Source organism: Zootoca vivipara, chromosome 4, assembly GCF_963506605.1.
Source record: "Zootoca vivipara chromosome 4, rZooViv1.1, whole genome shotgun sequence".
In the NCBI taxonomy this organism is placed as follows: Eukaryota; Metazoa; Chordata; class Lepidosauria; order Squamata; family Lacertidae; genus Zootoca; species Zootoca vivipara.
In genome coordinates, this window is record NC_083279.1 from 30,973,095 (window position 1) to 30,988,678 (window position 15,584).

Sequence of the window (15,584 nt, forward strand, 5' to 3'; positions counted from 1 at the left end):
GGTTGCAAGGGGAAGGAAGATTCATTGAAAATTGCTCCCTTCCCTGCTCTTCTGAAGGGAGCCTTACCAGCTGAGGGACACCATTGGCTGCCACACCTTATTTCTTCATTTTCTCCATTACATTTCAGATTTGGAATATCTGTTTCTTGTTATTTTTGAAAGACACTGTCTCACTGACACTGGAATTTCTGACCCTTAGCCCAAGGTTAAAAGAGCATAATTAAAAGTACTGGAAGTCTGCAGGTGAAATTGTATGGTGTGAGATGCAGTTTTTCAAGGTAGCCTAGAGAAGAAAGACACCAAGCTTGCGTCTCAAACTCTTTTCTTTTTATTGTACCATAACTTTTAAATCTGGCGCCCCAAAGCATTATCAAAAGGGACCCCTTGGCAACAAAGAAACAGGCTTTTGTAAACTGATATTAGTGAGGACTGGAAGGAAACCTTCACTGGCCCAGGTATACACTACTGTTTTTGTACTTCTCTCCCCTACAGCCCCTTAACAGAAGAAAATGCAACTTACCATTGCAGCAGTGAATGGAATATTATCAATGAGGGATGATGCCAGGGCAGAGACCCAGAGTACTAAAATGATGGCAACTGTCAAGCGTTGGTCTTCAGGCACCACCTGGTATTTAGAAAGAAAGAAAGAAAGAAAGAAAGAAAGAAAGAAAGAAAGAAAGAAAGAAAGAAAGAAAGAAAGAAAGAAAGAAAGAAAGAAATTTAGAGTCCCCTTTGCCCTGAAAGCTATTATTTTGTGACCAAAATTGCCACACTGGTTTCTCTTTTTTAACTAAAGCCAAAATTGTGCAGATTTCCCACATAAATCAACCCCAATGCTTTAAAACAGATGTGACCTGCAAGTGCATAAAAAAGTAAAAACAGTGCAATAATTGTCTGACTAAACTGCCTCCTCTGGAGAAAGGGGGAAATTCCAGTTTGTAAATGGAGATTTTTCTTATTCTTCTATTGCCAGGGGTAGTGACTTAGATTTAAAGGGCTCAAGGAAGGACTTTGAATTCAAGTGACATCTTCCAGTCCCTTCAACTGCACTAGGAAGTTCCTGGTGGACCCAGACAACCCCTGTTGATTATCAAGGCTGGTCTCTGAAGCCCCAACAGGCAGGCAGTGCTGGATGTGTTGAGCTCTCTTCAAGCACCAACAATCCCAGGCATCCCCAAACTCGGGCCTCCAGATGTTTTGGAACTACAATTCCCATCATCCCTGACCACTGGTCCTGTTAGCTAGGGATGATGGGAGTTGTAGTCCCAAAACATCTGGAGGGCCGAGTTTGGGGGTGCTTGAACAATCCACTCATTATCAGTGCTTGCACAGAGCCCTGCACTGCACTTTGAAGACCCAACAATCAGCTGATAGTTAGGCCTTCAAAGCACCTTAACAAGGGGAGTTGCAGGTGCCACTGCAACTTTAACAGCCCCACATCTGAAGGCAGTTGGGTAAGGTGTGGCCATAATGGCCTCGTGGGCCATACAGGGAGACATAGCAGGCCTAATGAAGCCTGTAGGTATGAAGTTCTCCACCTCTGCTCAAGGTCTTAACAGCTCTCTCTAAGTGACTCTACAGTCAATGTGAGCTCCTGTTTCAGGGAAGGGGGAGCAGCCCCAAGTCTTCCACTTTGCTGTTGTGCAGACATTTCCTTCTGGGTTCCATCTACAGCACCAACAAGATGGAGAGGAAAAGTTCTGTTAAGGTTGATGCTTCGCCTTGCTCTCTCACTCTCTCTTGAAGAGGGCAGGTATCCGATAGCAAAGCAAGGAGCAGAAGGGACGTATTTGGGTTTTCAGAGGACAGGTGCCCTCCGAGTTGTGGCACAGGATGCATTGGATTCCCAACAGTGCAGACTCCTGACATTGGCTCTCTGCACAATTGCACTGATACTCTCCTAGTGCTAAATACCACTAATGTCATCTGTGATGGGAAACAGTCTGTATCTCTTTGTAATGAGCTTGGTTTATTGAACACATTACAATCACATATCCAAAAGGGGGGAATCCATTATTTCACTGCTGAAGGTGTTCATAATTTTGTTGCATCCAGGGTCAGATGGGAGACATGTAACACATAAAAGAGCCCAAGGCATCCTCTTTGTATCCCTGACATCAGAATGCACACTGTAGTTTAATAATACAATACTTTGTATATATGCAACAAAGAGGTTTCTCCATTTCTGCATGGCAAGATGTTATTATAAATGGTACCTTTATTAATAAAGCTGTCTGTTCTCCAATGTATTCTATTAAATGAAGGTGAGCCAAAGCCTAGATGCGGAGAGGAAAAATCAACATTTATTTAATGCACACTTTAATTGTTTATATAAAATAGCCCTTAGTACAGAGTTTTATGGCCGTTTTGGTGGCTCACTCCTCCCTTCAAAACAGATCTACCAATAAGCAAGGAAATATTTGATCCACTAACTTTTATCACAATTCTTACCCAGAGAAGTTGGTTCAATTAAACTTCCATCGAACAAACTTCTCATGGTAAGAATTATACTAAAAGTTGGTTATTTAATTATTAACTATCAATTATTAATATAATTATTAAAGCTATAGCTTTGCCTATTTTGTCCCTCACAAAATAATTGTGACGGTCCACATTTACCTTGTCCCTTAACTGAGCGAGAAAGCAACCAATAAGCTTTTCAGTTTAGCCAAAATCGGGTCCTATTCTGGCCAGCTTAAGAGTAATCCATGAGGTACTATGCCACACATTATAGGCACTGACCTTCAATTGCACTCAACCAGTAGCAGTTGGCAGGTGCTGGCAGTAGGCAAATGTTACGGGTAACTGACTCAGGTTCTGCAGGACCATGGAGAGCTCCCCAGAGAGTCTGAAAGTTATGGGTAAAAAGGAACTGCGAGATAGGTGTGAGAAATAAAGCCAAATGATGGGAGGGAGGGAAGTCACAGCTTGGCAGAGCCAAATGAACTGAGATGGGTGAATATAAGATGAATTGTATTTTTAAAAAAGTTTTTTGTTTGGTTTGTTTATTTGGAAAAAGGTAATAAAAAATTATTATAAAAAAAAGAGAGAGTCTGAAAGTTATGGGGTTCTCCTCTTAGCTTCAGAGTCAGTTATCTCGTCAACAACTTCGGAGAAGATTTCAGAGTTCAGGCTCAGTTTCCAGATCCAGTAAACAGAAAGGCCATCGAACCTTCAGGACAAATAGCCCCGGCTTGGGGTCATCAGGACTTGAAGTTTCACTAACAAAAGGATGGGTACTTGGTCATATTAAATCAAGTTAAATGTGCACTTAAGAGCCCCTGAATAATGGGGGGGCTCCTGCCTTTCTTTTGTTTTCATCTCTTTGGGCAGGTCCACCTCAGTGTGGGCAAAAATTCACAACAAGAACTTGGAAGCTGCATCTATGATTATGTGATGAAGTTGTCGATTTGGCATAACCCAGGAAGGTAGAAACTTTAGAACAGCAAAAAAAAACAAATTGTTACCTACATTGCTATATATCAGCCTAAAATGTAGCATAACTAGCAGAGTTGACGAGATTAGTACTCCTAGCAGAAAATACACTGGTTTGTACTTGTTGCTCTGGAAACCACATTTAATCAAAAGGCAATAACGCAAACATTTTATTCCCATTTGAAGCAATGCTTCAAAGTTTAAAAATCACATCTCTTCTTCTAGGAACACTGTTTGAAATTTAATCACTGGGGAGTCGCGTAGAGTTCCACCTTTGAAAATAACCCAGGCAGTCCCACCTGACCAAATCCCATTCATGTACCAGGAAGAACCATCAGCAGATCTGTATTCCTACCCAAGGACTCTGGGAGATTATGTTCTTTCTTATTTTATTTTTTATTAGTTGGCTTTTAGGGGGCTTTTCCCCATTTCTTGTTAATATAGTTTGGTGTGAGGGTTCCCACTCCTTGCTAAAACTAATAAGAACATGGATTTCCAGGATAGAGATCGTTATAATGTCTTCATGTGGTCTGTAGTTTTTAGGAGATACTCCTAAAGATGACATGCATTCTCTACATAGCCCTTTCTGTTCCAGTATTTTTGTTATGCACAAGTGGTTTCAGGCATCATAGTTGTTTCAAGTAATCCCAGTTGTGTAGCTCAGCAGTTGTGCCAAAGCTTTTACATCTGTAAAGGTAGCTAGTGGTCTGTAGCAAAAAAAAAAAGAATATACCGGTAACTAGTTACTTTTTTGGAATTAGTATTTGAAATGCAGACCCTCACAAATCTCAAATATCATCCTCTTCTAAACAAAAGAACTTTCCGCATCCCTCGAGACAGCTCCATCAACTTGAAACGTTCTATTACTGACTCTTCTTTCATCCTCAGTCAGAATGTTCTTTACCATTTTTTGATATCTCAGGCACCCAAACAATGGTGTTTTGAATGTTTGTTTGTTTGTTTGTTAAGGGGGTCGTCCATTTTGAATACACTGCTGTGAATCTGCTGCAATAACATGCACCCAGTGTTTTCAGGCAGCCCTGTATCGGGAAGTTTTTAATGCTTGATGTTTTCATGATGTTTTTGGATATGCTGTAAGCCACTCAGAGTAGCTAAGGAAACTCAGCCAGATGGGTGGGGTATCATCATCATCATCAAGTATTCAATGGGAATTAACATGTATGCTCTTTCCAGCTGTTGCCTATGTTGGAAATAACAGCGGAATCATGCTTTAGACTTTATATGGCAGACTGGGTTCACAGGTGTTTCTATGACACATGTCCACCAAGTCTATGGTGATATGCATCTCCTGCTTATAGAATCATGGCTACAGGTTTACTGCAGCAAATACAGGTGGAACAGTAGCACACCCAAGCCACCACCTAAATGTGAATCAGAAAGTGCATTCTCCTCAAGTTTCCAAGGCACAGTACACATTCAACTGTCTGCTTGTTTCAAGCATTAACTGCTCTAGTGGGTAAACCAAAAGCACATAAAATAAAGAGCAAACATCATGTTTGCAGTGTCATAAAAGACAGGAGGAGTATATAGTACAGATGCCTCTGACAGAACCACCAAAATAACCTTAATTCCCAGTAGCTCAAACCTGTTGAACTTCCTTTCTCTGTTTCACTGTTAAGTCAAGGGCTGAATACTCAGTGAGGAATGGCACTGAAAACACCACCATAAGTCACAACTGAGCGCCATAAGCGTCAGACCTACAGAGAATGTCTGCCAAAAAAAAAATCAGCTAAAAGCCATTAGTGTGGCTTAGCTGGTAATATAGACTCTCAAGGTTCCATCTTCAAAATTCCTAGATAAAAATTAGGGTTGAAGGTCATATCCAGATTCAAAGATGATTCAAGAACAATGGAGGAAAGCACTCTAAATTGGCTTTCTCATGCTGTCACCCCTGCAAGAATAAGATGCAGTAGCATCTCTCTAGTCTTTTATCTTTGGGTAGGGTGTGGTGCAGCTGAATTTGTTTTTATATCTCTCTCTCTTACTTGTCAATTTTAGGTTGTTTTATACTTGTTTTTATACTAGTTTTTCAAGTTCATTTTTGTAAGTCACTTTGAATTTCATTTCAAAACATGGATTGGGTCCTGAATAATATTTCTGGGGGAAGCACACAGCCCTAATATACTCCACCTGCTGGAGTTGTATAGACACACATACTGATTCCGTCTCCTTGAACCAACTTATTTCTCAAGGATAGAACTAGACACTGCAAGGAAAATACTGAATTCGTAGCCCTGTGCTGCTCTCCTAACACCAGTCTAGGTAATCAATGACTCTTAAAGGTGAGAATCAGCAGAGTGGTTAACTGCTCCCCCTGAAAAATGCTTCACCCTTGCCGGTTTTAATTAAATTTTTTCTCATTGGAGACATAGGAATGGAACACTGGCAAGCACAGGAAAAGTTTCTATTTCTACTAAACATCTATAGCCAATGTCCTGCATTGTCTCTGAGCTCTGTTTCGCAAGCTGGCTATATGATTGTGCAAATAATATTTCCTGAAACTGGTAAATCTACTGTGAAGAAATTGCTCTTTCAAGCCTGAACAGACATTATCCTGCAGTCTAACTTAGGTTGATGACACTAAAGGGTATAGACTCCTTTTAAGGGTCACCATCATTTTATCCGGAGACAGTGATATGCTGCAAACTCCTTTATGCCGCAACTGGATGTGTGGTCTTCAGAACGACATATGCAGCTGTGGCCAATTGAGACTTCTCTAGTCACTTCAGTGGAGATGACAGTTCCACATGCACAACGAGGAATCTCTGTTTCTGTTCAACAAGGAATCTTGCATATGTTTTGTGTGTACATCAGAGCTACTACACTTGCTAAGGTCTCACGAACACACACACACACACACAAGGTATGCACTGAGCACAGTTCTATTCAGGCCCCGTTTCAGAATTTGGGGAAACAAAATGGTCCCTTGGTCCATGCATCCATACAGTAGAAACATGAGTGAACATGACACGTAGGCCATGGATAACAAACAGTTGAGGTCACTTGGAAAAGATGTAGCCTCTGTCTCAGTTCTGTCCTATCTATCCTCCTCTACTTTCTCCATGAAAACAGTGCACTGTGGTTAAGCAAACGTGTTGCAGTAAAGCACATGCTGGCACTCAGTGACAAAGATTCTGGCATTTGTACAATGTGTCCCTCCATACACCTTCCTCCCTTCCTGAAAGGTATTTACAACATGATTTCTCTTTTTCTCTCGGGTTCTTAAAACCCAGATTCTATGGCACCAAGAAAGAAAACAAAGATAAATATGCAGGTGAAGGCTTCCTTTTTTTCTCAGTGGCTTCCACCGAATTCAAAATCAATGGTATGCAATCTGGCACACAGGTGGCAGAGGGAGGTAACCTATCCCAGACACTTGATTTACCAGAAGCAAAGAAAGCCTTAGCCCTACCTTAGTGGATCCCTGACTAGGGGTGGAGGAAGGGGGTGCAGTGGTGGGCTGCCCCGGGTGTCACCACTGAGGGGGGTGACAAAATGGTGGGGGGGGCACTCACCGCAGGGCCTGCAGCTTGCCTGAGCCATGTGCCTCTCCTAGGAGTGGCGCGGTGGCTTGAGCACCCGCAGGCTCCGCGCTGCCCCAAACGGTCCGCCCACCGCCTCCCCCTCAGCTGTAGGGCGGCTGAGTGGGAGGAGGCAGGCAGACTCCTCGGAGGCCCTGAGGAGTGTCCCGCCCTGACCCGTGGAAGGCTGCCCCCACCCCTGTGGGCGGCTGGCCCTGCCCCTGGGCACAGGGCACGCATGCCACCCCAGGCGCCCAATCGGCTTGCTCTGCCACTGTCCCTGACTGCACCCATTTACTCTCTACAGTATAAATGAATGGCTGGTATTTCACTTCTGATGAAGAATGAGGCACCGGTGCATAGCAATCTGCAATATACAAACCCTCTGCCCACACACGTTCCACTTGTGATAACAATCGGCATTTAAGTAGCATATACAATGGAATCTAGAAACTCATGTTAACAAAAGAGACCTGTAGCATTCATGTCTCTGTCATTTCAAAGCAATGGATTAATGAGAAGCAGCAAAAGCAAAGCCTTGGCCTTGCTTTACCATGTCACTGACTTCATCCGGTTACTTTCTGCAATGCAAATGAATGGTTGCCATTCCCTTCTAAGGAATAGTAATGGTAACATTGCGAGGGTGGTCAAAGCTTTCTTTTTCACTCCTGGGCTAAAGGGTAACAGTAAGGGCTACACTGACTGGGACCCAATGGATGGGTACACAAGACTTCCTTCCACACATATTCCACTTGTCATAGTAATAGGCACTGAAGTTGCATATACAATGAAATCTAGAATCTCATCTTAACCAGAGTGCTGCAGCATACACGCCTCTTCAATTTCAAAGGAACGGCCTATTGCAATCTCCTCTCCTGTGTGAGTGTGCAAAGATTTCCTCTGTTATTCTACCATCTACTTCAAGGCATCAAAACTTACAGGGATTTTATTTTATTTTATTTGTAACTCTTCTTCTTACCTCCATTAAAACAAACAGTGCTGCAAAGAAAAGGAGTGTTGCCCATTCCACTCTACTCAGAATCATCTCAAAATCCTGAATGTTGGCTAACACGAGAAGCCATATTGCTCCCAGCATAGCAATCCACCCTGCATAAAAGGAGGGGAGAAACAGCATGAATACAGCCTTATTGACTTTCAACCATTTACCTGAATTTCTTCAAGAGGCAATTCTTAATTTTATTTGTGGGTGTATTAAAGCATGTTTATGTTGTGCAGTAGCACATACTCAGAAGCAGTTTGCTACAATTGTTTTGGTTAATTGTCAGGGCTCTTTCACATCTAGCAATAATTCAACAAATGGAACTTCTCCCATCTCTGCATCTCCATACTAATCCTGTTGAATAGCTGCCTATCGGAGGCAAGGGAACCAGGAAACTGGCAGCAACCTTAAACTTGTCCTACTCTTGTATTTAACCCGATATCCAATGTCTCTGGCTGTGAACCAAAACCGAACACCTATGAGGGCTGCACTTGAATAAAGAGGCTCATATTTGACCATAACTATGATTCTCCAGCTGGCAGAGCCAATAGATTGACTTGGTGTATTCTGCATCTACAAAGAAGGCACAGGGATGCATTCCACAGTGTCAGTCAACAGTAAGACTTCCATCAACAGAACAGAGGACCAGAAGCTGTTGTCAGTAATTCCTCCTCCCACCTCCAGCCTCCTATGCTCCCCTAAATTTGTTCTGGAGACCCTCCAGTACAGATATATAGGGGTGGAGCTACAGGTGGGAAGGGGGTTGAATGAAAATGGCTTCCCTCCCCAATTCACAGGCGGAAGCCTTACCATCCGCTAAGCAACACCGTTCAATCCAATCCCTTATCTTTCATAAAAGGTTTGGTTCACAAATATAGTTTCCAGCTGTGCTGAAGCCCCTGGAGGAAGCTCTACAATAAGACAGCTGTCTTTAATATACAGCACTAACTTCATTTGATAATTGCAAGTTTACACCCAGCTGGATATAAAAGCGAAAGGCAATATATATACATCGCACAATTTGCGTTGCCCATTTAAAACTGTGCTGTCTTCGGTTTCTGGGGGAAACACAACATTTCCTTATCATAAATATCCCATCCTGAGGAGAGTAAGGGGTTGCATTCATAGTCCTTTGGGATTCCTCCCACACAGACCAGTTACCAAGCGGATTCCACCACATGCTGGAAAACATTGTGGTAGTGCATGGCACTCTGTGGCTGTTGCCAGTATTCATTTTTATGGAACTGGTATATAAGTTTCAGTGACAGTTTCCGATGAGTGTCAAGAAAAGAGGAATTCTAGCAACATTTATTATGTTGTGCTTTATGTGAAATTCTAAAATACCTCCTCCACAGGGAGTTTCCATATACTGTGCAGTCTCAGAGGAAATAAATAGGTAACAGAAATAGCAAGTGCGCTTTTGAGACTTTTGTATTTTTAATATGTTGTGGTTTTCTTACCCAGAAAAAAAAAAGGTTTCTGAAGATATCAATGTCAATGCTGAATTTATGAAGGAAAATGTCTAAACAAGGACTGTGCAAGCAAGGAACATCAAAATTCAAATAAAGGGTAAACAAAAGATTGTGGGAACAGCTGCAGTCTTTCAAGATGACTAATAATGAAAGCCTGCCTCCTTTAATATGGTGACTCTTGGTTGGCTCATATGAAAAGCTCCAGGGGGGGGGGAGGGTCTGAAATAGTTAGAAAGCTTTACAACTTTAAATGAATTATTTTTTGTGAAAAATATCAAATATGCGCTCATGGTGCCACCTGTTAAAATCCTAAATGACATTTGTAGCAAAGTAAAGCTTGTAAAATGTACTTCATATACCACTAAGCACACATAGCCGGATAATAATTAGATTATTAGGAGGGATAATCTGAATGCAAAAAAAAATTAGTGCAACTGGTCACTTGGGGCAGCGATATTTTACAAGTGCCAGTGAATTGGTATTCAAATGAAGAGATGCACTCCAGAATCCTCTGCGATGTCACAGAGCAGGCATCCCCACACTCTGCCCTCCAGCTGTTTTGGGACTACAACTCTCATCATCCCTAGCTAACAGACTCCTATGATGCAAGTAATGGGCCCCGCCTGCTAGCCTGCTCCCTAAAATATCACTGGTTTGCTCATTCCTATATATAGGGTGCCTACATTCTGCATGGACTGGTTGCATGGCAACATGTGCAAATGTCTTCCGATACCTATTAGGTCCATAAATTACCATATAGCATACATTCAACACAAAAAGCAGTGACAATTTGTCGTTGACAAAGGACAGCTGGACATATAAAGGGCCCCATTACCTTCAGTAGCTTACGGCCTCATCAAACCTAAATCTGGCCCTGCACACAGACCACACCACACCACCTGCTCTTACAACGGGGCACAAACTCACTGCCTGCTTTATATGTGACTAGGGTAGACTCCCACTCACAGAAGACGCAGAGCCATCTTTGGTGAGATGGGACCCAGCATCTTCAGTGCACACTCTCTTTGATGGATCAGCTTCTCAGGCAGATGCATGGAAGTAAACTACCCATCCTAGTGATTACTGACAACGACTAGAGCTAATTTATGACTGTCTCTTTCTGTCCAGAATATTAGCCCATGATTCCCAATAACAAATATGGGTGCATTGCTTATAAAATATTTGGGCCTTCATACATTTCTTTAAACTGCCCTTTTAATGATGCCAGAAACTTTCTGTTTGAACCAAGCATGCCTGCATCTTCAGAAACCACTGCAGTTTTAAACACAAATGTTCTGTCCAAGGTGATTTTAAAAAAAAGATGCTTAGGTAATGGATCGATAATAAAAAAGAGGATTGTGCCAGCCTGCATGCCGCTCCCCCCCCCCCCTCCAAAATGTTTGGCAAGTGGTTTGAAATAAATTATTTAAAGTTGGGGAAGTTACTATAGGGGAAATCTTCATCAAATATTCTGTAAAAGCCTGTAGCAATTCTGCCTGTTTGACATGGGTTAAAGAAGCTTAGAGCTTTTTGCCAAAGAGAAAAAAAATCCCCCAGGTTCATTCAGTATTCATATCCTATTTCCATATACAGCATTATGTAAAAAGTGATATAGACTCTTTAATCTTTTACAGAGTATAAGGCTTTCTTCCATGCTATCCAGGGGTATAATAATAGTCATCACCTCCAGCAGAAGCACATCTATAGGCTTTGTCTGTGAAATAACTTTTCACAAGGCACTAAACTCTCAATGGTATGTGAATTAATTGCTGTGAATACTCCTTCCGGAATCATCCTTCTTGCTCATGCCTCTCCATGGAACTTGGGGCCAATTAGAGGGCTGGTCACAAACTTATTTAGTAAATATATTTAGACTGGTTTTCAGAGGCGCCAGTGAGGTGTAGAACACAGTGTAATGATAGTTAACCCTGCTCCATCGTGACTGCCATTTTTGCCTCATTGTGCTTACAATAATGAGCACTTCACTGTAAATGGTAATTGCTTCTGCCTGCGAGCACAGTGATAGCATTAAGTGCACCGGGCTTTAATATGGTTCTAAAACTCATATTGGTACACAGCAGATCTTTTGAGCAAACTCATGAGAGTTCCAGGAAGAACAAAAACTTAGGGCAGAACTACTCGTTACAAGAAGCAGAGGCCTGTCACTGTAAACAGCCTCACAATGAGTTCTCTCCTTCACATCTGTAATGTGCATCTGATGGACTTCATGTCCTGGCATCATTAACTGAGCTTTTCCTCAGCCCCACCATTGCCCACCACGTTGTGGGAATGCTTCGAGTCAGCAGGATACAAGGTTAAGTGACTGCTGGACTAGATGTTCCAAGGAGAGCATGATTTCCCCTTACATTTGCCCTGTGATACAGACCAAGGTCCTGATTTGTGTGTCATTTGTGTGATGTGGGAGTCACTGTTCTATAGCTTCTTTCCTTGCTATACTCTGGTCAAGTCTAAATGGAAACAATCAGATGGGTTGGCCAGCTGCCACAATTAGTCCCCATGCCGCCATTGATCACCCAAAGATTCTGTAGGCCTCAGCACAGTAAACTAATGATCTGGAAATGCCCAGTGTTGCATTTGCATCCTTCGTTTGCCAGCACTCACACAAGCACACAGAGATAGGCCGAAGTCTCAAAATCATTCATATGGCCGGGCAGTTACTTTGTGCCTCACTCGAGCAACATTTTCCCCTGAATGAAAACAAATCCTGTTTTCATGGCATGTGATAAGAGAAAGCTGTTCTTTTGAGCACTGGGGAATTTCTTTGTTTACTTTCTAAAATCAATTATTTCACGTAATTTCATTTTTACAGTCTCAACACTTCTCAATCAACTTATCGCATGAAAAAGGTAATGAGAAAACCAGTTATAATGTTGAACATAAAAGATTAAAAAGCAAAAAGAGAGAGAGAAGAAAATCTACCTCAACAGATGGTCTAGTAGGTCTGTTCCCATTTCACCAGTATGGTGTCTTTTTCTTATTTTATTTTTATACATAGATGATCTTGTTCTTCAAAAATTCTTGCTAGGGAATTTTGTTGTTGTTGTTGACTGGGGAGGAGAGGGGTAAAACTCCCCTTTCTATGTGCTGTGCTCCCAATGAAATTGCCTCCCATATATGTTATTAATTTTATATAAAAATAAAACTGAGATGGTTGCCAATGACGCATTTAGTATCATGTCCAGTTTGAGCCTAATTCATCACAGATTGGATTTCTGTACTCAGCTGAGCCTGAGCCTGTTAGAACAAGTGCAAAAAAAATCTGATCCAGGCTGAGTTTGCCATGTGGAGACAGCAGTCACAACACTGGCTCACCCTGTGGCAGTACAACAAAACCTCACATAGCTCAGGGAGTAAGAGGGTAACATGAATGCTCTGGCTCTCGCTCCCACACAACCCCGCCACCTTCCTCTTACACCAGATGGTAATGGCCAGATCAGCTGCCACATTCACTCTACTGTATATTTAGCAATAAGGTTCATCTAGACTTAATGGCTCCCATCCCAGTTTCAGAGAACATAATTCTGCTACACAAAGCTCTAAACCAGAGGCCTGGTTTATATCAAAGAATCAAGGAATTACATGTAACATGCAGGTTCAAATCACAACCTTAATGGTCTTATCGTGTTTGTGTGTGTGCGTGCGCATACACACAATTAAGTCATTAAAGTTGTTTGTTTGAATCTGCCAGAAGACAGAAAATGAGAATGATAGTAATCTTTTTACTCTGCACAGGTGCTTTTAAAAACAGGAAGTTATGATGCTCCCTCATTTCCAGGGAGCCCCGGAGAAAGCAAAAGATTGCTGCCATTTCCATGATCTGTTTCAGTCTTACAATCTAGGCAAGGGAAGCAGATCAGCTCAGCCAGGAAGTTTTTTATTTTTTTATTTTTACGACTGAAGAGCTGAACAGCAGCGGAGCTGTCCAGCAGCACCAACTGGATTATCAAGAGCAGGCACCCCCAAACTGCGGCCCTCCAGATGTTTTGGCCTACAACTCCCATGATCCCTAGCTAACAGGACCAGTGGTCGGGGAAGATGGAAATTGTAGTCCAAAACATCTGGAGGGCCGAAGTTTGGGCATGCCTGATCAAGAGTCATAAGCCTACAGGGCCAAGGCCAAAACGGAAGGGATGCTCTCCAGAAGGTCATTAGGACTAGAAACCAGGACCTGATTGTAGCACCAGCAGCTTCCAAGTCACAATGGCCAGGTTTTGAAATCAGTCTGGCTGCCACGCCATTCTTGTGCCTTAGTGAGATCTTGATTCTCACCAAACTTAAGACAACAACAACAACAACAACAACAACAACAACAACAACAACAACAACAACAACAACTGCACCCCACCTATCTGGCTGGGTTCCCCCAGCCTCCTTCCAAGAAGGACTCTGAAATAGGATGGATGATGCTGCCAAGTGAACATGCCACCAATCTTCAGCTCAGACTTTGTTTCCATTTGAGGATGGGCCATAGTTCAGCAGTGGAGGATCTGCTTTGCTTATAGAAGGTCCCAAGTTCAGGTTTTATTTAGTAGAAGGCAGTTCCCTATGTTCCTATCTCTACTATTGAGCTGCAAGGGGTAGCAAAACTTGGGAGAAGAGTTTAGTCAGGAGGCATCAGGCACCATCATTCTGCAAGTCTCCTGAGTAGGGCCATCGTGGATTGTGGTCTTAGGTTTTCCACCAGGGTGCCCCATCCATGACAGGGCTTGCAGAGAGGTCCTGGTCCTCCATTTGATTTTTGTTCTGTTCCTGGCACCATGTGATATGCAGGGGGAGGGTAGGCACCAGTCCTGATTCTTCCATCTTTTTCAGGGAACCTGAAAAAAATGTGAAAAGTGCTGCAGGATTTCTCCCCACAGCAGGGAGAGGAGATGGTGAGCAGTTGTCCCCAATCACCTATGTGCTGCTTCTGGTGAGAATTCACAGCCACAAGCAGATTTTTTTATTTTTTATTTTTTAAATAACTGTATCCTTCTCTATCTTACAAGCAGCTCAATGCAGGTAACAAACAGTATCACAAAATATGAATTCTAGCAAGGAGCTAATTTTAAGCAAGACAAGCACTGCTACAGCTCTCGCTACACCCCATTTTAAAACTTCAGAAGTAATTTCAGTTTGAGCGTATGAGACACCCCAGAGTAATGTAAACATTTTATCACTGCTAGACAGTACTCCAGGCAAGGGTCACACATGGCTACTCAGCTACCAGCCTGTTATGTTCATTCATTTAAGCATGGAAGTCACTGCTAAAGCCAGCAATCCTGCTTGACTACCTAAGCATCAACAAACAGAGAAATAAAGAGGAATTACATGTGCAAATCCTGCCACTTTCTCAGGTGTCATTTGTTTGTGTTTTAAGATGCAATTTCCCTGGCAATTTACATAATGCATTCCAATGTCATTCGTTTAAGGAACTGGGAGTGCTGCCTGAGGGGGTTCTGTTGCTGCCCTTTGCAATTAGAGTGGTTAATTTCTCTGGTGTATTTTTTTCCAGAAATTCTTACATATTATGCAAATTACAAAAAGGAATAACAATAAAACAGGGGGGCTTCTAATCAGAGTGGTACAATGAAATTCTAGTTGAATGCTCTGGCAATAATGCATTTTGCTGAAGAATTGGATGTCAGATTAAGTAAAATAAAGACATATTGCAGTGCTGAAGTCACATATTTAAAATGCAACCCAAATAAGAAAGGTTCCAATGGCAGTTTATAAACACATGCTTATGTACATCAGTGGTAGCCAACATGTTACCTTCAGAATTCACAAAGAGCAAATTTCTGAAGAATTCTTACTTTTCCACCATCATTCATGTCACTCTACCACCTGAATGTCAAGTCCACAATTCTGAGGCTGTAATTTTTTAAGAGTAAACCCTATTTAACACAGTGGGGCTTACTTCTGAGTAAACATGCCTAGAGTTGCATTGCCACTGTCTTCCAGCACAACCCATATAATAGGTTAAAAAATGCCCTTCTGTTTCCACTGTCAATAAGTTTAGATGTGCACACCCATCTCGTAATTTCTGTACACTACACGATGATTTGCATGTGCAAAACCTCCAGCTCAAACCATCACAGATCAAACACTATAGAAATAACTTCCTTATCACTA

The 15,584-nt window shown here is 42.2% G+C and overlaps 1 protein-coding gene across 1 annotated transcript in view; it reads right to left on the reverse strand.

The window, feature by feature from the left end:
- OCA2 (OCA2 melanosomal transmembrane protein) overlaps positions 1-15,584 on the reverse strand; it is a 153,899-nt gene that overhangs the window by 38,864 nt on the left and 99,451 nt on the right. The window contains exons 19-21 of the mRNA XM_035115521.2: positions 7,957-8,084; positions 2,217-2,276; positions 521-625 (exon numbers count right to left, since the gene is read on the reverse strand). Of these exons, the coding sequence (XP_034971412.1) occupies positions 521-625; positions 2,217-2,276; positions 7,957-8,084 (293 nt within the window). The remainder of the gene's footprint in view (positions 1-520; positions 626-2,216; positions 2,277-7,956; positions 8,085-15,584) is intronic.